We start from the raw sequence: 20,149 nt of genomic DNA, 5'->3' as shown, positions 1-20,149 counted from the left end.
GGAGAAGCGAACTTAAGACTGTAAAAGGGGGGGAACTGAGAGAAACTGAAACTGACCAGTGCGCAGATATTGGCCAGTGAGCACTGAGTCCCATTGATGTCAATAGAAGCCAGTCATATATGGCTCGGCTCATGACATCTTGTTGCCTGAAGCAAGATGGCACTTCCTCCATTCCACATATAAGACAACTAGAGCAGCAGCTGAATATTACTTCATCAATGACAACAGGAAGTCTTTCAGGGGCCCTGAGGCCAGCACTCCAATTTAGGGTATTTCAGACAAACCAAGCACCACACATACCTCTGTACTCCAGGAGAGGGGAATGCTGCCCCCTTCCAGCATTTTCTGCCTGAGGCAGTTGCTTCACTGTGCCTAATAGTCAGGCCAGCCCAAGCTGCGTTCCCTGTCATTCCATGCTATATTGCTGTTTCACAGCACAGTGCTGGAGCCAAGGCAAGCATCCCCACACTGCAAGCAAAATGGATCGTTGTGGCTGTGAACAACCACAGGCAAAGTCCAAAAAATATATGAGAGGATGAAGGAGGGATTTTTGTGTCTGTGCTTCTCCTGAAGCCTAATTTCACGGGGAAGATTTGTGTCAGCCATACACTGGCCTTGTTCTAGCTGGACTACATATTTACTTTGGGTAAATATGTGAGATAATGCTCTTCTGCAGTTAATGTATTGATGTATCCTTCTTGAGTAAATGAAAGTTGCCCTCACAGCTGTTTGAGTTGTGCACCCTGACTTTAATATATCACTGGGAATGAGACATACCTAATTGACTCAGGCCTGTATTCTCTCTCTTATATTTTCCTTGCCTTTTAACTTTACTGGGCAATTACAGATAGACAGACAGATAGTACTGAAGTATAACACACAACAATAAACAATAAATTAAAACACTCCAGTCTGCATCTTTTACAAAAAAGTAAATGGTATTGATACAGTTGTACAGTCCAGTCAGAAATACCACCTTCAAACCCATCTTTAATTCCACTATAATACGTGATGTCAGGTGAGTGACAATGGCAGAAAATGGTCATGGGGGTCAAACTGGTCTGCTTGACAGGCCTGATTTGACCCTTGGGCTGGAGGTTTCCCATCCTACACAATATCCATGCTTATTTTTTCCTACCAGTTTTCTAGGCATGTGTGTGATGAACCCATCTTGACCCTAGAAGCCCATGCCACAATCAATTTAAGGTGCCATGAGACTCTTTTGTCATTTCTCTCAGAGATCATGACATTATGCTGACAACGCAGCGATGCTGTTACTGTTACAAACAAACTCCACCTCAGCAAGCATTTTGTGATGGGGGTGCCACATCTTACCATTCTAGTCACACTATATGTATATGAATTTAAAATGCACTTACTAATTAAATGCTGTCTCAGGCTTTGTTCAAATAGAAATGGTGACATGTTTTGGTTGGTTAAATTAATCTTAGGTAAAGTATGCCATCCGGATATACCCTTGGGATTTCCTTCGCATCTGTTGTTAAAAGGTCATAAATCTGAATTCTAAGTAGGCACCAATTATTGCACACATTTTCTCAAATACCAGCCCCTATCAAATAGCATACGTTCATTTAAACACGTATAATTTGATGAGTACCCCATAACTATCTCTTAATATTCATAACAGACTTTAACAGCAGAATGAATAAACCAAACAGTGCTTTGTCAAAATGGTAAGGTGAAAAATCAGGCCACAACCCACAGGGAAAGCATAATGAATGAAAGCAGCCAATGACTCGAAGGCTCACAAAGCCTGTCAATTAATTTTCAGCCTACAGTCATTTTGCTATGGATGTCTCAAAGTTTCCTTTGAACATTACAGTTACCCAAGATGCTTTATATGTGTGGTTATGAAGGCAAGGCAAGCCTTAAGGAAATTTGCATAATACTCTCAAATTAAAAAAGAAGGAGGAAACTTTCATACTTGTTCAGACTTTGGAAAAATATCTCTAAGAATAACGGGCACATTCATTTGGAGGTATATCTGAACTCATTATGTAAATGGGTAATATTGGATCTAGCTCAGTACCTCCCAGCTGTCATTACCTTAACCTGGAGGGTTAATACCTCTACCCAGTCTTTTTCCCAGCCATTTCCCAACATCTATCATTTATATCTGTTTGCATAGTTTCATTTCCACTTTCCCAAGTGCTGCGAAATGCAGAGTAGCCTAAAGCAACCTCTTTTTTGAGCAAAGATATGCATCACAACATTCAAAAAGCATGAAAGGCAATGGATAACTAAGGCTGCCAATCCAACCCCACTTACCAGGGAGTAAGCTCCATTGAATTCAGTAAGGCTGACATGGTTAGGGTGGTGGTGTAAAATGGGGCCATGAAAGATAAGCCACTGTTGAATCAGCTATGGGCATTTATTGATTTCTTTATTTGTCACCCAAAGCCCAATGGTCTGCTTTATAGAAGGCAGCATTGCTTTAAAATTGCAGCGTTGCTACATCTTTATATAGCATTGCCACATTCCCCAAGGGAAAACACAGCATTTTCAATAAGTACATATGTATGCTACTTAATACAAAGGAAAACATATTTAATGTTCTCCATAGTATACTGCTGCGTTTGAGCGAAATAAAACAATTTGGTGGAGCTGAAAAAGGCAGACAGAGAGATGGAGAGCCTGTTTCATTCCATTTTAAAAGGGTCCAATGTTGAAACAATACAAAAATGTGTTCTTTCTAAGCATGGATGTCATGGCAGTATATTTGCCACATTTACAGAAAAAGTCAAAGAAGCAGCTGTGAAGTCTGAGGGCTGATCCATATGTTGCCAGAGCCTTTATGTAACTGTGCCTCACACCATTTGTATAACATTTGCAGATGCATAGTGTGGGTCACACAAATGCTATAGGGTTTTATCCAACGTTAGTTCTACTCAAAGCAGACCCATTGAAATTAATGGATTCAACTAACTTAGGCCCACTAATTTCAGAGGGAAGAACTCAACACTGTGCCAAGGGGATCAATCCATCAGGGCAAGTACTTTGGCTTGCCAGGCAGAACGATCAACCCTCTCCTTCCCCCATGCACTGTTCCAGGAGTTCTCCCATCCCACCCCCAGTCAATGGAGAGGTGCAGGGGGAGGAGAGAGAGGAAGGCCCATTGCACAAGCAGTGCTTCCACAGATGGTAATCATTATTTGAATCCTACCCAATGAGTCTACCCCGAGTAGAACTTATTTGGATACAGCCCATAATTATCTTCCATACCCAGGGTCAGCATCAGCACTTGCCATCCTTGAACAGCTGCCAGTTCCCCCTACCCCAATGGGGCCCACCACTGTTCTCAGCCTGCCCACTTTTAATTCCCCACCCCACGGCTGCATCTGAGAAGCACCAGACAGCTTCTCTCATTAGCACTGTAATTTCCCCCAGTTCTCCCAATATAATGTCACTGCATTGTCGGAAATTAAGATTGTAACTGGACCCAGCTGTCCAGTGCTCTTCAGAGCATTGCTATGGACACTGTTTCCAGAGCCATGTAAATCCATTGATGGAGCAAAGGCCACACCAGGGGACACTTTGAGCAGGGCCTCCTCATACCTGCACAGCCATCATCGAGCCCCCAAGGACTGACTAAGGACTGTCCACTGAGGAAAATGGTTGGGAGCTGCCTAGTATCTGGTAAAGCCTACTTTGTCTTTCCTTCACACAGGACAGACCAGCTGAGGACTGACCATGGAGCAATGTAACAGTTGACAGGGAATGGGTCGGAAAGGGACAGGACAACTAACAGAGGAAAGAGGAAGGTTCACCAATCCACACATTCAGATTAACCACAGGTGACAGGGGAGGGGCACTTTGGGAAATCGCCACACCAACAGAATGCTGGAGCCTGTGTTCCATTTTGACTGGCAACTCGTCCTCTGAGCAGGCTTTTATTCCAACAGACACCACACAAAGAGCCTGTAATCCCTGGATCTGTTAAATAATGGACCCAGCATACACCAAGGCACACAGCTTGCTTCCAAATTCCCTCTTGTGCTGGCCTAGTTTAAAGTTGGAGCACAGCCCAGCTGTGCTGAACACACACGTTGCATTGTCATCCTAGTCTTTTGCTCTTCAGCTCCACTATCCCCACTCACCCAGCAAAGCAGAAACAGTTTTGCTGTGCTGGCTGCCTTCATTGGCTCCTGAAAGGGCAAAGTGAAAAATGAATCTCCCACTAGAATTTTGGACGCCTACATTTATCAGCCATTTTTTTTAAAGCCAGTATCAATCTATCTATATCACTCATCTGAGATGTTGTTAAATACTCTGGCACTATTAAAACTGAATTAATCCACCTTTCCATTGTATTTTCCTTTAATCCAACTGGATACTTTGAAATAGGTTGATAGAAGTGTGCAACATTGTTGGCTTAAAAAATAATAACATCACCAATGGCTTAATCAGCAAAGGATCTGAAATCTAAGAATTACAGCAGCTTGTCTCACCGCCTTTTGCAACTATGAAATCTTTCCATCGGCTTTCCAAGCTCCCCGTGTTGTTGTTTCTCTCTCTCTCTGTGTGTGTGTGTGTGTGTGTGCAGGAGGTACTTAAGCTGATCAGCACAGAACATCTTTGCATGTAGCTAACTAGTTGCTTCAGAATACCTCCCACTGTTTCGGCCCATTAACCCCAGCACAACAGCTTGATGAATTAATGCTTATATAGGCACAGTTGGCAGCTTCTAATTAAATAATTATGGTTATACAGCTGCAAAGAAGCTGGAATGTCCCATCGGAAAACCAGCTGTCAAGTTTTATTGGTCCTGAGAGTTTTTGAAAAAGAGAATTTTAGGAATTTGATGTGAAGGATCTCTGACCACTCTAGACTCTCGGTGTGGATTGCCAACATTCTCATATTAAAACATCCAAGAAAAGAGTGTGTGCATGCATCTATATCATTGCTGTCTCCCATCAGAGTCATACATTGTTACATAGCACGTATGATATAAATTATTGTCATCACTACAGCAACTGCTCAAATCACCTGCTGTTGCATAAGGCAAATTTGCATTTCGGATTTTGGCTAGCTGTTTCAAACTGGTAAATGCAATGAAGGAGTGATAAACATATTCAACATTCTTAAGACAAGGGCTTCCTTTTTTAATAATAATAATAATAATAATAATAATAATAATAATAATAATTTTTATTTATACCCCGCCCTCCCCAGCCAAGGCCGGGCTCAGAGCGGCTTACAAGCAATAATAAAAACAAGTTGAATGATTACAACTTAAAAACAAAATTAAAATACAACATTAAAATATTGAAACATTAAAATATTAAAAAGTAGTCTCATCGCAGGAGAAGGAAAAGAAAAAAGAAAGAGAGGGCGGCAGGGAATCAAATTGGCTCCAAGCCAAAGGCCAGGTGGAACAACTCTGTCTTACAGGCCCTGCGGAAAGTAATCAGATCCTGCAGGGCCCTGGTCTCATGAGGCAGAGCGTTCCACCAGGCCGGAGCCAGAGTTGAAAAGGCCCTGGCTCTAGTTGAAGCCAATCTAACTTCCTTAGGGCCCGGGACCACTAAGGTATTGCTATTTATGGACCTTGGGGCTCTCCATGGGGCATACCAGGAGAGGCGGTCCCGTAGGTACGAAGGTCCTAGGGCTTTAAAGGTCAAAAGCAGCACCTTAAATCTGACCCTGTACTCCACCGGGAGCCAGTGCAGCTTGAAAAGCACTGGGTCAGGGGTCTGCAACCCGCGGCTCCGGAGCCGCATGTGGCTCTTTTACACCTTTGCCGTGGCTCCGGGGCGGGTACTAGCAAGGGGAGGAGGCGCATTGTGCACCCCGACACTCCCCACTGTGGCGGGCGCTGTACTGGCTGTGACGTCGCATGGGGGCGGTGCGTGCATTAGTCATGCACCGTCTCGACATCACCTTCCCACCCGCTGTCAGATCGCGGCTCTGGAGATATATTTGTTTTAAATGTCGCAATGGTTTTGCGGCTCCCAGTTTTCTTTCTCTTCGAAAATGGGTCCAAGTGGCTCTTTTTGTCTTAAAGGTTGCAGACCCCTGCACTGGGTGAATATGCTCCTATGGCAGAGACCCCGTGAGGAGCCTCGCTGCAGCATTCTGTACCCGCTGAAGTTTATGGGACAGCTTCAAGGGCAGCCCCGCGTAGAGTGAATTACAAGAATTAACAGCAAGGTATCACTACGCAATAGCCACTGAATACCACAAACAGTCATTATAATGACTCCCACAAGTATTTTGCCAGCTTTACCCTGGGAGAAGCAATCTGAGTGAATGTTAACATGTGAATCCACAGAAAGGGTCCTGAACTGGGAGAGGTGTTAGGTGTGGATTCAGCATATCAACCACCACTGAGAACTGATCAGAGGAAGGAACTGCTGCACTGCAGGGACGGGGACCTGCAGCCTTTAAGATGTTGCTAGACTACAACTCCAACCATCCCTTATCATTGGCCATAGGGCTGCTGGGAGCTGGAGCTCAACAACATCTGGAGAGCCAAAGCTTCCCCATCTTTGAACTACAGGGTGCCCAGTTAGACCTCAAACCTTCAAGAAAATTCTTGAGCAGTGATGGGATCAGGCCAGGTAATGTCTCAGTTCCCTGATCTTTATATTATTATTATTTTAAAAAAAATATCATTTCAAGCCTGTTAGTTTGGTCTCTGCCTCAGAGCCTTGCATTTGGTCACATCTCAGTCAGTTCCCATCTTGCTTGCTGTATACGCTGGTGAAAAAGTGTCAGGAGATGTGAAGCAAGGAGACCAGCTCATGATGATGATATGGCACAAGGGGTGCTATCTCCCAGTTGGGGAGCTTTGAGGCTGGGTTCAGCAACTCTGTGGCTTGCACCAGTGGTCTTCCTCCTCATGGTTGCTTCTTGGAGCCAGGATCTGACTTGTAAGGAGCCAGATCTATTAGTTAACAGCTACTGTGGTAAGAGCAGACCACCAGCTTGGATCCCCTGAATGGAGTGGACACAACTGTCCCCAGCATGCTGAATATAAGGAGCTGAACGGCTTTGCTGCTGATTTATTGAACAAATGTCCTATCTGATTATAACAATATTGTAAAGAGGCAAATGAGCATAAGATTTCAGACATGGGTCAGAAAGAAAGCGAATCCCTGAATGTAGATGAGGTGGGGGGGCTGTGTTCATGCGTGTACAAGATTTGTCTCTCAAGGGACGCGGGTGGTGCTATGGTGTAAACCACTGAACCTTGGGCCTGCCGATCGGAAGGTTGGCGGTTCAAATCCTCGAGGTGGAGTGAGCTCCTGTTGCTCTGCCCCAGCTCCTGCCAATCTAGCAGTTCGAAAACACGTCAAAATGCAAGTAAATAAATAGGCACCACCCCAGCAGGAAGGTAAATGGCATTTCTGTGTGCTGCTCTGGCTTCGCCAGCAGCGGCTTAGTCATGCTGGCCATATGACCCAGAAAAACTGTCTGTGGACAAATGTCGGCTCCCTCGGCCCGTAAAGCGAGATGAGCACTGCAACCCCAGAGTCATAAGAGACTGGACTTAACTGTCAGGGGTCCTTTGCCTTTACCTTTAGTAGTCTCTCATGCACCATAAAGAATGAGTGGTGGAGTTACAAGCCATCTGCATGGAATCTGGTAGCTTGTATATCACATCAAAACATTTTTAAAGCCTGCCTGTCAAATTGTGCATTTCCTTGCCACTTGGGTGAGCCATAACTACACCTTTAGATAGTGCCAAAACTTTCTTCAGAGCATCATACAAATGTAGTTTTTCAATTCACTTAAGACAGACGGACCTCATCTAATAAATTTTGGATACAAATCTAGAATTCCAACAGCTGATAAAAGCTAACAAAGTAGTCCCACCTGCTAACAAATAAAGAAAGTTGGCGGGCCATAGTTTGAAGATATCCAGTACAAAATATGTTCATCAAGAATGTTACACATATTGGGGAATCTATGCAGAAGATCTAGTAAATAGGCTGAGCTGAAGGCTCAATCAACAGGCTGGCAAATGAGACAAACTTTGGCTTATGAATATGGAATGGGGTTAAAATATATATTGAATGAGAGAGACCTTTGGGGAGTCAGCCAATAAGGGAGGTCCATTAACACAAGGGCTTATGACTATGCAATAGAAGTTCCCCTGCTTCTCCTCTCCCCACATGCATCCCAAATCTTTGTGGGGGTTCTCCCAATCCTTTGGATAAATTTTCAAGAAGGTTGCAGAAGGCACACAGGGAGAAGTTCCATTGCACCGTCCAAAGTTCTTCCAGTAATTGAACCAGTTTGTTGGGCACCACCCTTGGTTTTTCACTTGGTTCTAACCAGAAAGAATCAGAATAGCACCATCAGCAGAATTATAGCAGACAAATCATAAAGGCATCATCCATATCTTAGCTGTGTTACACTTCACCGTGAGACACAGTGATGGTTCAAGACGCCTTAGCTCTGGCAAACCCCAAGCCTCCTTGGATTTCTAAGTCCACACTGCCCAACATTTATGCAACAATTTGAGCCCCAACTGTCAACAAGATACCATAAGCAAATGGAACCTGTTCATAGGCTAGAAACTGTTGCAACTGTTCCCATCAATTATAGAAACACCATCAGGGTGTCTGGGTGTTTTGCTTTGTTTTAGCATGTTCAGTGGTTGGGCCAGCTCTCAGATCCAAGGATGGCTGTGCCAGAGGTTTGCTCAGCTGCTTGCACTGAGCAAGTGAGAAGGGAAGGTAGAAAAACTCATCAGTGGATCATGTCCTAATTGGAAAGGTGCTGCATTTCTCAAGCGAGAGTAGAGGGAAATTTCTTTATGAGCTCTGCCTGATAAGCAGTATAAAATGCATAAAATAATTAAATTACATCGTCTCAAGGGCAGTTTTACATGTCATTTCCTCATATATCTTCAGGGGGAACCTCCTTTGCTGTATTTTATTTTCTTTCTGTTTCTCTTTTCTTTTATATCTGTCATATGACCATTGATTGTAACTTGGGAGTGTGCTGGGTGGGGGTGGTGGAATTAACAAAAGTTTTTTTAAAAAAGAGTAGGAATTTAAGGTCAAGCCTTAATAGTTTCCTCTTTCAACTTGTGTCTGCTTTCAAAAAGTTATTTCTTCATGACAACAAACATACAGGCCAAAAGAAAAGTTAGGAACTAAGGCACTGGGTATGAATTACATCAACTATGAAATACTAGTAATCTCTGATGTAATCTAACTTCAATCCTAAACTTTGGACAAAGAAGCAACTAAGAACTCCAGCAACTTTCTGGATCTTTATTTTGCCAAAGCAAAGCAACTGTCGATAATAACAATCATACCAATTCCTTGTTTCTCCCATTATTATTTTCAATAAGTCAGTGTTTTATTTCAGGAAGAATTGTTTTGAAATTAATTAATACCTGGGCATAGTAACGATTTCATTTATATCATAAACGCAAGATACAGGCTCCCAACATATGCATCTCAGACTGGATGCTCACATAATGCCTTAAATTTGAGTATTTGAACCTATTACTAAGCCTTCTCTCAATTTTCTGCACTACTTTTCAACATCAACCCTCATAATCGTCTTCCCTAGCTAGTTATGCAAAGTGCAGCAAGTCAGTTGGATAAGACACCTCTACTTCACATCTGTCTTCACAAAACACATTTGAAGGGGACAGGAAAAACCTGGTTGTGATAATGAACCAATTGATCCTCCTCCTTTTTGAAGTAAAATCACAATAAAATACTGCAGCCACACACATTGAAGATCAGACAAGGCCTTTTATATAAGAATTTATGATAGCAAAACTACCCTGGTGTGACTAGACAAAAGTGTTCCCTATACAATGCCAAAGCTTCAGATCTGAGTCCAATCCTCTGATGAGATTCCAAGCAGCAGAGTAAAATTATCCAGTTAGGAGAAACATTTAAATCAGAGTTACCATAGCAAGATGCAGTATACTCATTCTTAGGCATCCACTGTCTATTTCAATATATAGACCTTGTCTATGAAAAAGACCCCTGCTGAAAAAGAGCTAGGATGAGTAGATTTCACTTTTCCTTCTCTGCATATAAGCATATCAGCTTTATTCCTAGATGGCTTGGCTGGCGGTGTGCGATTATTACCAAACACCTATTACCATTGTACAGTTTCTATCATTAAACAGCAGTGCCTTTCCACCTATATTGAATGAGCACTCAAAATGCACACAAGATAGTTAAACTGCTGGTTAACTATGGCGGGATAGATGCATCTCTGCATGTTTGTGTGTGTGCATGTGTGAATGTCTGTCATAGGAGCAGAGAAGGGAGGAAATTCCAGCAGTCTGTGCTGCCCCCTAGCCAAGACCATACCACTGAATTCACCACCAGTGTATGCTCAAAAGACTTGCACTAAATACCCCCTTTGCATCCTGATTCAGAATGAAATTTCAGTTAGCAGAAAGGACACAGAGGCTTGATCAAGTCAGGATAACAACCCAGCTACCAAAGGAAACAGGCTCCCAGCATGCATCAAACCCAAACAGTCGCCACAGCAGATGTACTTACGATAAAAGACGTATTCCGTGTAGCTGGACCAAACTTTGTCATCAGTGTATTGATTGACAAAAGAAGCCGTGACTGAAGAATTGCAGGCCACCATGTGGAATCCACATTCTGACAACATATCAAAAGCCCTTTCCAGGTGCCTGAACTTCAGGTAGAACCTGGAGGTGTATCTGTCGGGAGCCCGGTCTGGGTCCCTGCTCTCATTCAAACTTTCTCCAAAAACTTCTTTGACTAGAGCAATCCTGCCGCAAACCAAAATCCGCGGGACTCTCCTGAACTTGGCATCTGCTTGGGTCTCCCGACCCATGGTGCACGACCCCCGGTAGCCAATGGTAATGAAGCCCCACTTTCGATCCGAGGTCATGAGTGACGACGGGGCACATATTCTCGTGTCACTGCTTTGGGAAACCTCCTCGTAATCACTATGGCAATAATCGTCAGGGCTCTGCTTGATCTCGTCCGGACTCAGAATTTTGACCAAGTCTGGCAGCTGAAAGTACTCAGCTTCCCTTTTGAGCCTCCCTCTTTCTGGAAAATGGTCAGGCAGGACCACTTGCTTGTCCCTGAGATAGTCCAAAATGTAGCGGAACAGGAAGCCATCTCTGTCGATGAATATCCTTCCCTTGGAATCTTTTGCAAGATCGTTGGCCGACTCTCTCTTGGAGGTGAACATTTTCCAAAGCAGGGTGTGGGGAATGCCTGTTAAAGTTGAGAGGCGAGTGAAATAAACCTGGCCGCCCACATTCAGCTCTATCACCTCTGGGTAGGATTGTGCAGCTGTTGCTTGCTCTCTGGGAGGGAGGTAAGTCCTGCAGTTTCCACTCAAGGCCATGATATTGTTAAACAAGCCAACCACAAGCTGTGGGGGAACTCGCACTCACATCCAAGGTTTCAAGAAGGCTCCTTATACCCACTCCCCCAGGGGTCTCCTAGCATTTAAGGAGACTGAGATGGATGGGTGGGTGGGTGGGGAACAGGAAACAGAAATGAGGTTACAGGATTTATTTTCCAATTGTCCAGAAATGGATGATCACAAAAACTGGCAAGGTGACTTGAACCTTACAAAAACAAAGAAATACGAGAATTGAAGAGGGCTCCCTTCACACAAGACAATCACATAACCAGATCTTCCATCAAAGCCCCAAACAGTAGGACCAAGCCACGTTTCCTTATCATTCACAAGCCTGTTGAATAAAAAGAAAATGAGAAAGAATTATTCCTCTATGCATGGGGGGGGGGGGAACCCACACTATTTTAAAAGAGTAAAAAGCAGTTGAGTTTTGAACGCTCAGCATACAACCTATTTAAGGGAATATTTACCTTGCTCTATCATTTTTGTTTAGGTTAAAGAGAGGTTGAAGGAGGTTTAAAAAACACATTCCAGGTTTGCACAAGCATCTCATTTAGATTATGCAAATGAGGGGATAGAAGCATTGAGCCTTACCTTGGTTACACAAATGCACAGTTCCTGCGAAGGGAAGCAACATTTCCTAAGCAACCCCCCCCCAAAAAAAAAAATCAGCACTGAGGGTTGAATCTGGTATAGAAGCAAATCCAAAAGCAGGAAAGGGACTGGGGTTTGCGGGGAAGAGAGCAGCTCAGTTGGCAATATCCAGGCAGAACTTAACTGTTAAAACCCTTGCACAGGAAAGTTAACCAGGCTGGGCATCGGAGAGAAACGAAGCTGTGCAACAATAGCTGAGACCAAGAGAGAGAGAGGCAAAAGCAGCATAAATCCCAGGTCAGGACTCTTTAGGACAGGAGAGAATTTCAGGAGGAGGACCTTGCTTCAGATGACTTGCAGAAAGCCCAGATAATGTGAAGAGCAGTGAAAGGCAGTTTCAGTGGCATCCCACAGTGGTACCCTCTCCATCAGGAAGGGCAGAGATCCTCCCATGTTCCCAGCCAGGTTGAGAGAGCACAAGCCTGCAGCAGTTTGAAGTGGAGTGGAGCGGGGGTGGGTGAGAGGGAAAGGATGCCCAGGGAAGCTGCTTGCTCTCTGCTTTCACTACCCAAGCTGCTGCCTCTGGTTGCTGGGCTGGGTGGTTCCACAGTTCCCAGTGCAGTTCGGATGCTGTTGTTTCAGTAGTGCAGGGAAGAAACCATCCAGGGAAATGACTATTACATCATCTTAAAGGAATATGGCTTTGAGAAAGCCGAGCAACCTGGAGGGGGTGGGACTCGCGCGCTAGTTCGTTCCCCCTCTTCTTCATTTTTTAACGAGTTGCAGGAGGAGAAGCACAATGTGACGCTGCCACAAGCAGCTCCCCTGAACCAGCAGAAAAGCTCCAGGAAAGCGTATGCTGCTTCATCCACTGGGTGAAAAGGACCAGTTCCACATTTTGTCCCTTGCAGACCTCTGTATTTGAGAGTATTTAAGTTCTCTCTTGTTCTAAACGCAGCTCGCTCTCTCTCTCTCTCTCTCTCTCTCTCTCTCTCCTCTCTCTCTCTCTCTCTCTCACACACACACACACACACACACACACACGTTCCTGTTGCACATTTTTCTGCCTTGATAAACTTGTGTCCCTCTGTGCTGCGATGCAAAATGAAACCTTATGGTTTGAATTCTGCTCCCCCGAAGACACACAGTACAAATTAAATGACACAAATATGCAAATCGAAGCTTTGATTTCCCCACACACATACACAGGGAAATGTCGCCCGTTCTACAACAAGTTAACTCATCAGGATCTGTCAAGCAGAGCAACCAAAAATCAGGGGGTGGAATGGAAAGCAAACAGAAAGAGGCATCGTGCAGTAGTAATAATGGTCTCGGAAAGTTAGGGAAAGAGTCAAATGATAAAGCACCGTAACCAAGTTTCATTGTGAAGTCTGTAGGGTCCTAAAATGTGCTTTTAAAAGCAGTAGCGCCTGCACCAACTTAAGTGCAGAGAATCTAGCAATTCAACACAGATATTCAGGATTTTATATTCTGTACTTTTCAAGGATGAAGTCGTTGCTAATTCTGTTACTGCTGATGATGTTACAAGGATTGGATTAAGCTGCCAGGTAATTTGCTTAAAGGCTTTGGCATTTTCTGAACAAGGTCTATAAGCAGTTTCCAAAAACTTTATTACACAGTGTGTATTTGACATGTGTTAGCTAAACATTTGTTGTAAAGTGGGGGGGGGGGGGGGAATCACTCAAATCACACACTGGCTCAAAGTGTTTGTATGGGCTCCAGAAAACACAGCAACAACATTATTGATGACGATAATTCATTAATTTTCTATCCCACCTTTTTGCCCAAAGGAAACCAGGGTGGTAAACAACACCAAAGTGGTAAAACAATGCATTTATAAATAAGATGAGACACATTTAAAACATGTTAAAACAATTTCAAACATCTAAAAACATGTACAAAAGTCACATGCTCTCACGGATAATAGTTTCAAGGCTGCCAGGAACAGTTTCTTTCACCTATCAAACACTCAGGTAAACAGGAATGTTTTTAAGTTCTCCTGAAGCTCATAATGAGCAACACAGACACACCTTCCTAGGGAGGTTATTCCAGAAAGAGGAAAGCACCACCCAAAAGGCCGTGTGATGGGGCAGTGCTAACCAGGTAGCATTCACTGGGTGTTCTGCTACAATATATTTGGGTGCTTCAGCCTGGTTTATAGGGCTGAGATTTCAAACCTTTACAATCTTGACCAGGGACTTCAAAAGCATAGATCTCTATCCTAGCAAAACTGATAACCATATGGCTAAGAACAATCAGCAAATTCTGGAAATTCAACACACATGTGCACGTACACACACACACTTTTAGTTGCATTTAACTTCAGTCTTGCTTTGGCCATAACATATTTATCTGCTGTTGCCTCTGTAATAATTTTGCTCCAGCAAAATAAAATAAAACCATCTGCTGGTTTTATTTTGCATGTTTACAGCACCACCTCATGGCCAATTGAGATGATGGCAGACTTTTTAAGAACATACCTTCTAATATGTAACCTAAATTTGCTGGTCTGTGATTCAATCCCACCAAAAAATAGCAGCAGTCTAGAAGCAACCGCTGTCTTCTGTGGTCATCTAGGATGTGTTGGGCTCAAGCCAAAAAAAAGAGCACGAGCCACAGATAACAGTCCTGTGCAAAAGAAAATATCAGCGACATAGATTGAGAAAGCTTACCATGACTGAGCTTGCTTCACTTTGACCTAAATCTGATTCCCTAGAAACTCCAGGTTAAATCCATCCCAGTTCATAAGTCATTACACCTTGGCTTGTATCCAGAGCTGTGCTTCTGCTGTCAGAAAGCCTCTTTAGCTTGTGGAAGGGCTGATTCTGATCAAAAGTAAGAGTTCTGTGTGAGGGAAAAATGACTCCAAGTCTAATTATTATGATTATTATTATTATTATTATGATTATGATTATGATTATGATTATTATTATTATTATTATTATTATTATTATTATTATTATTATTTTATTTATACCCCACCCTCCCCAGCCAGGATCAGGGCAGCTAACATCAAAGTATAGGATACATTAAAAACATAAATCAAACAATCGATTAAAATACAGCTTAAAATCAAATCTGCAGCAGAATAAAATCAGATGGCAACCCATGGATTATATCTATAGGGGTTGGGATCACTGAGTGCTCACCAGGCCCAACTGTTTGTGCTGGTCTTATATGAGCCAGTGGAAAGGGTTAGGGAGGCCACTTACATACAGGGTCTTATAAAAAAAAAAGTAGTTACAGTACCAATAGTAGTAGCAGTAGTAGTAGTAATAATAATAATAATTTTATTATACCCCACCGATCTGCTCAGCCACTGTGGCTGGCTTCCAACAAAATATAAAGGTACAAAACATCAAACATTAAAAGCTTCTCGAAGCAGGGCTGCCTTAATTGTTCAACACTGACATCTGATGGGAGGGTGTTCCAACAGGACAGGCTCCAGAGGGTTGGGGAAAACCCTAGATTTGGAGGGCGTGTGTGGAGGAAACCTTTCCACTGACAAGATGCATTTGTTGGATACCACCCATTGTAACCAGTGCTACAGTTCTAACAATAACCTGCTTCTGAGAAGCCCAATTGAGACCAACTGGACTTACTTCAAAGTATTCATGCACAGGGCTGTACAAAATCAATCTAATCTTTTACACGTGATTAGGGATGTGGGTGGCGCAGTGGTCTAAACCACTGAGCCTTGGGCTTGCTGATCGGAAGGTCGGCGGTTCGAATCCCCAGGATGGGGTGAGCTTCCGTTGCTCGGTCCCTGCTCCTGCCAACCTAGCAGTTGGAAAGCACGTCAAAGTGCAAGTAGATAAACAGGTACCGCTCCAGTGGGAAGGTAAACGGTTTCGTCCAGAAGTGGCTTAGTCGTGCTGGCCACATGATCCGGAAAAACTGTCTGTGGACAAATGTCGGCTCGCTCAGCCAGTAAAGTGAGATGAGTGCTGCAACTGCAGAGTCGTTTGCAACTGGACTTAACTGTCAGGGGTCCTTTACCTTTACCTTTTCTGGTCTTTTAAAATGTCCAGTAAGTGACGCAGAACAACAGTGTCTTCCCCCCAAAAAGTGGCTAGAGAGTTTATATGCATGGTGTTTGCATGCATAAGAATGGCTCAGCTTTTTTGCATAGTTTGGCTACGTAATTATCAGCGCTAGACATTTGAATGTGGTGTGTGTTCATAAGACTGAAACATAATTTATGCAAAGGCATGATTACTTGAAATTATTTATGCAGAGTTGTGCTTGCAGTTTACAGAGGCTAGCCCCTTTATTAAATTTAAATGAGACATCGCAAGTAGTATAGCATTGTATTTTTAGGGGGAGGAAGCAGGGGTGCGTTCCTTATTAACTTTAACAGGCTTTTTAAAAGACCAAAGCAGCTGCTAGGATGGAAGGAGATTGCGGTGTGACCTGTGGCACTGAGTCAGAGGGGGTTAATCCTTCCCTGTGTCGTACCATTTTACCAGCTAATATCTGGCCCACTTGGAGCAACAGCAGCACAAGGAGGGGATGGTGAAAATCAGATTGGATTAATGTTGGATTCCTCTGTTGCATATCATTAAAACTTGCCTTTGCACTAGCGAACAGAGAATATAACCCATAACGAAGAAAACACGTTAGATAAACAGACAGGCCTTTCTATCTAGCCCATCATCATTTCTTAATCCCAGCGGTTACAAGAGAGGAATAATGTCCATTAAGAATAACAACAAATTAAAAACAATTTAAAGGGTAAACAATTAAGTTCAAACCAAAAAAAAAAAAAACAATAGCAGAAGCCAATCTACAACTCATATCTGTTCCCCACAAAAAGTCTAAGGGAATGGAATTTTTTTTAACTGGCGCCCGAAGATGAAGGATGGTGTCAGTCGTATCTCAGGGGAAGGGAGTTCTGGAGCTGAGGTTCCACCCTTGAGAAGGCCCAATGCCAGGTGGGCTTGTCTCATTTGTGGGACCACAAGTCGGTGTCCTCCACTGCTTAAGGCAGTGATGGCCAAACTTAGGTCTCCAGCTGTTTTTGAACTACAACTCCCATCATCCCTAGCTAACAGGACAGTGGTCAGGGATGATGGGAATTGTAGTCCCAAAACAGCTGGTGACCCAAATTTGGCCAACACTGGCTTAGGGTGCCAATTAAATGATTTGAACATTTGAAACATTGATTTCCTTTCCAAAATATTGAAAGCCAACACAACCCAAACTTACTCTAGTTGGTACCATTTCTACAGGCCATAGCTTATCTCCAAAGGCCACAGAGAAACCCAGTTGGAGGCCCATTTAAATTTAGTGAGGAGTGGGTCTCTACCCCTTTTCAGTCTCCCTTCTGTTTCTCCCTCCTTTCTGTCCCCCCACCCCCGGTTAATATTATAAATTGGCAGACTGGATTTGTTCTTTTTAGCTCAACTAATATTGATGCAATTTGTCAAATAATATTTATTTTTTTATAGTGTAACTTATTATTGGGTGTCATATTTCATAAAGTTCAATAAAATCATATTAAAACAAAACCCCAGCTCACTTCTGAGAATAATTAATTGCAAGTAAGGCAGAGAAACAAAGAAACGAAAAGATTACTCTGGGGAAATGTTCTCAGAACATGCATCATGACCCTGAGGTTTGGGACCAGCCCCTTCTTCAGGGGATGAGGACGAGTACTAGGAGTTAGAGGGAGCAGCCCCAGCCCCAAAAACACTCCCCTGGTGCCAGTGGCCCCCCCAGCCCAAGGGTGTTGCATTGCTGTTCTCTGAATCAGAAAACCCCATTGCAGAAAGCCTAGTGAAACCAGAGTCTCCCTGCTACCCCAGTGGAATAAAAGACTTCTAGGCCCTTTTAGCTGAAGAAGCATCTTTCCATGAAGGTAGAGCTTGCAGCTGTGACAGATCTGCTGCTCTTAGATAGAGCTCAGCCTAAGGCTGACTGGTGCTGAAGCAACAGCAGAGCCTTGCTGTCTCACTGAAGAGGTTAGCTTTCACAACAGGAAATCATACTTGATAGGCATTTCTATTTGAACATGAAATCTAGGAAACCACTGAATCAAAGAATTTAATGGATACTCAGAGTCTACAAGTAATACTTTCAATCAGGGGGATGAATGCATCACTTTGATTTTAGCACAGTTGATTAGTGCCCATTTTACATCCAAATTGCTATCCAAGTAAAAGTTGAATAAGTCAAATTTCAATTAAGGTTGTTCACCAGGAAACTCTTAAAAATCTAGCCAGGCATCTGCTCTAAATGTGTTATGCTACCATGGCACATATAGGCCTGATTCAGATATAAAATGGTGGAAACCATGGTTTCCTGCTACAACAAGTATTGGGTTTGTGCATGCCTCCTTTCCTTTCCTCCTCTTTTACATGCCAGAGGTGCAGACAGGAAGTATCTTTGGTTAAGAAATCACAATTCCCTGTGATGTCCAAACTCAAGGAATTGTGGCTTGTTGTAGTTCTAATTATTGAACAAATCTAAAGCTAATAACCCAATTTGATCCTGGTTTGTTCTCACTAATTAGAGTTTAAACAAACCACAGTACTCCAAGTTTAGACATCACAGGGAACTGTGGTTTGTTAAAAACCCGGAAGCAAAAGTTTCTGATTTCACAGTCACTGCTGCTCATTCACGTATCAGAAATCCATGGTTATTCAACATATTTGAACTAGGTCACAAGATGCAAACTGCTTCATAGTACAGGGTGCTCCCCCCCCATCCCACTGCCTTTAATGCTATTTGTTCCCCAGATCTAACAGACAAACTGTTAAGGGAGTGTGACAAAATGAAGTGAAAATTATCCACTGAAATAAGAGGTTATCTATTGTCATAGTGGTAAGACTTACAAGTGGTAAATGTCTACTTAAATGCAGCTGAAATCCTAATAAAAACCTTTCACCACTTAATGGCAGGCTTTATCCCAAACCTGGCAGTCATCAATGTAAGAAGCTGGAGTGCCATAAAATATAATACATTCCAGCAATTTATAGTGTGATATTATACAACTTTGCCCCAGATGCCAAAGAAAAGAATGTCTTCCCCAGCTATTCAGTGTGGGGCGGAGAGAGCGAGAGAGCAAGAGCACGCAAGCAATTACAACACAGGGAAAAGAAAGAAGATAAAGCTTCTTCACATACCTTTGAAGCACATCTAAAGCATATCATTTCCATCCAAGAATTCTGGGCTCTGGAGTTTACCCCTCACAGAGTTACAATTGCCGGCAACACTTAACAAACTACAGCATCCAGAATTCTTTCAGGGGCGAGGTGTTTTAAATGGATAGTTTGTACTCAGCCACAATGTAAATGAAAATGTGTATACGTGGTTTTGCACAGAAAATTGCACATTTCATTTCTTTCACACCAACTGCCATTCTTAGGACCCAGACTCTCCGAAAAGGGAAGACATAGCTTGTATTGTATGTCAAGATGATACGCTGGTTTCGGATGGATGAATCTTTTGTTAGCAAAAGAAGAAGAAGCCTAGACCAGGGGTCAGCAAAATATGGCCCGAGGGCTGGATGCGGCCCAAAAGGGTCGCGAACCCGGCCCGCGCTGCCATTTGAAAACACCCGCCAAGTGGGACTTCCGGGTTGGCGCCATCGCTGAATGGCGGACTCCCTCCGAGCTCCGGAGGGAGTCTGCTCGGCAGGGGCTGGGTCCTACCGCGCTGGCGACACGGGGACCCTTAAAAACCACGGGCACGGAGCCCGTGGACATGGGGACTCGGCTGGTACCATTAGCGCCCTCCCGACTCGTGAAGGAGCCTTTTTAAAGGCTACGGATCGGGTGCCGGGGAGTGGCATGGTGCTGTGAGTCTATCGCTTCCCCTGCCGAGCGCAGCCGCATGCCATTCGTCGGAGAGCGCTGGCTTCTTCCATTGGAAATTCGGCTATTTAACAACAACCCATGAGTAATTGGGCAACCGGGTATAAAAGGAGAAGTCAAAGTAGCTGTCAAATCTTGAGAACATAAAGAGGACTTTGTTATAAGTATTTTGCTGGTAAATTTTGTTATAATTGGACATAAATATGGATACAAAATGTCTGGGGAAAAAGAAACAACAACTTGACTTTTGGATTGAGGATACAAAGTTATTGCAACCCCCCTAGGGGGGCTTTGGGACATTACAAGTGGCGTATGTGGAAAACTACTCTGGGATGTGCACAGGACTTATCTCCTGGGAA

General features: G+C 43.4%; 1 protein-coding gene across 2 annotated transcripts in view; it reads right to left on the bottom strand.

Annotated features, from left to right (window-relative positions):
* The window catches only part of KCTD16 (potassium channel tetramerization domain containing 16), a 158,208-nt gene extending 143,511 nt beyond the window's left edge, over positions 1-14,697 (bottom strand). Inside the window, exons 1-2 of one of the 2 annotated variants that reach the window (XM_081181035.1) lie at positions 14,646-14,697; positions 10,509-11,692 (exon numbers count right to left, since the gene is read on the bottom strand). In XM_081181035.1, coding sequence (XP_081037161.1) covers positions 10,509-11,340 — 832 coding nt within the window. In that variant the 5' untranslated portion in view covers positions 11,341-11,692; positions 14,646-14,697. Of the gene's footprint in view, positions 1-10,508; positions 11,693-11,952; positions 12,708-14,645 lie in introns of those variants that run through there. The other variant, XM_081181034.1, reaches the window with a different exon arrangement.
* Between the last annotated feature and the right edge of the window lie 5,452 nt (positions 14,698-20,149).

Source organism: Podarcis bocagei (assembly GCF_964188305.1).
Source record: "Podarcis bocagei genome assembly, chromosome: 2".
In the NCBI taxonomy this organism is placed as follows: Eukaryota; Metazoa; Chordata; class Lepidosauria; order Squamata; family Lacertidae; genus Podarcis; species Podarcis bocagei.
This window is presented reverse-complemented; position numbering and strand designations above follow the sequence as displayed.